General features: G+C 67.7%; 1 protein-coding gene across 2 annotated transcripts in view; it reads right to left on the reverse strand.

The window, feature by feature from the left end:
- FKTN (fukutin) overlaps positions 1 to 1,008 on the reverse strand; it is a 17,729-nt gene extending 16,721 nt beyond the window's left edge. The window contains exon 1 of one of the 2 annotated variants that reach the window (XM_026049955.1): positions 904 to 1,008. In XM_026049955.1, coding sequence (XP_025905740.1) covers positions 904 to 1,008 — 105 coding nt within the window. The remainder of the gene's footprint in view (positions 1 to 903) is intronic. The other variant, XM_026049956.1, reaches the window with a different exon arrangement.
- Between the last annotated feature and the right edge of the window lie 20 nt (positions 1,009 to 1,028).

The following is a 1,028-nucleotide window of genomic DNA, read 5'->3' on the forward strand; positions in this document are numbered from 1 at the left end:
GGAGCCAAGGCCAACGTGGAGCCAAGGCCAACGCGGAGCCAAGGCCAACGCGGAGCCATGGCCAACGCGGAGCCAAGGCCAACGCGGAGCCAAGGCCAACGCAGAGCCAAGGCCAACGCGGAGCCAAGGCCAATGTGGACCCAAGGCCAACGTGGAGCCAAGGCCAACGTGGAGCCATGGCCAATGTGGACCCAAGGCCAACGTGGAGCCAAGGCCAACGTGGAGCCATGGCCAACGTGGAGCCAAGGCCGAGGCTCGTGGCCGGTGTATTTGGAAGGGCAGCCCTGTGGATGCGCACGGGCCGGGCTCAGGTTTCGCACCCTGTGCAACACGGACCCACGGCGCGGGGCAGCCTCGGGAGCCTGGCCACACCGCGGCTTTCCGCCTTGGGAAAACCGCTTGGGATTTGCCGTTCGCAGCCCCGTACCCGACGGGGCGCGTGGGCAGGCAGCCCAGGCGCCAGGGTTGCCGCGGGCCTCGGGAACCCTCTGGAGAGGCAGGGAACACCGGCGCCTTCCACAAGGAAACAGACCGGAGGCGTTCGCGCGGGGTTCCTGCACACCACGAATCCCCCAAAACGAGGATGTTTCGTTCCCAGCAGTGCCTCCCCTCTGCAGAAAGCTCACCCCGAGCAAACCGCTGGAAACCACCGCGAGAGGCGGGAAAACCCGGTCTTCCATGGAAAACCGGGTGGAAAACAGGAGCCGCGACCTGCAGGCGCCGCGTGAGGATGATCCTAGCAGGATCCTCTCGCTTTTCCTCGCTCTCCCTCGCCGAGCCCTGCTGCTGAGCAGGCCGGGGGCGCAGATGCCGGGAGCAGGGCCCGTTTCCCCGCGCTTCCCGCTGCCCCTGCGGGCAGGGCGAGCTCCAGGCGAGCGCGCGGCGGCGGGAAGGCCCCGTTACCTTCAGCGCCAGGTGCGAGCGGTAGTAGTAGAGCTGGAAGAGGAGGAAGAGGAGGCTGGCGGCGCTGAGCAGGGCCAGCACGGCGCTCCTGTTGACTTTCTGCATCAGGCCCCGGCCTCTCGCAT

The sequence above is a fragment of the Nothoprocta perdicaria genome, unplaced genomic scaffold, assembly GCF_003342845.1.
Source record: "Nothoprocta perdicaria isolate Ctin4 unplaced genomic scaffold, notPer1 scaffold_63, whole genome shotgun sequence".
NCBI lineage: Eukaryota > Metazoa > Chordata > Aves > Tinamiformes > Tinamidae > Nothoprocta > Nothoprocta perdicaria.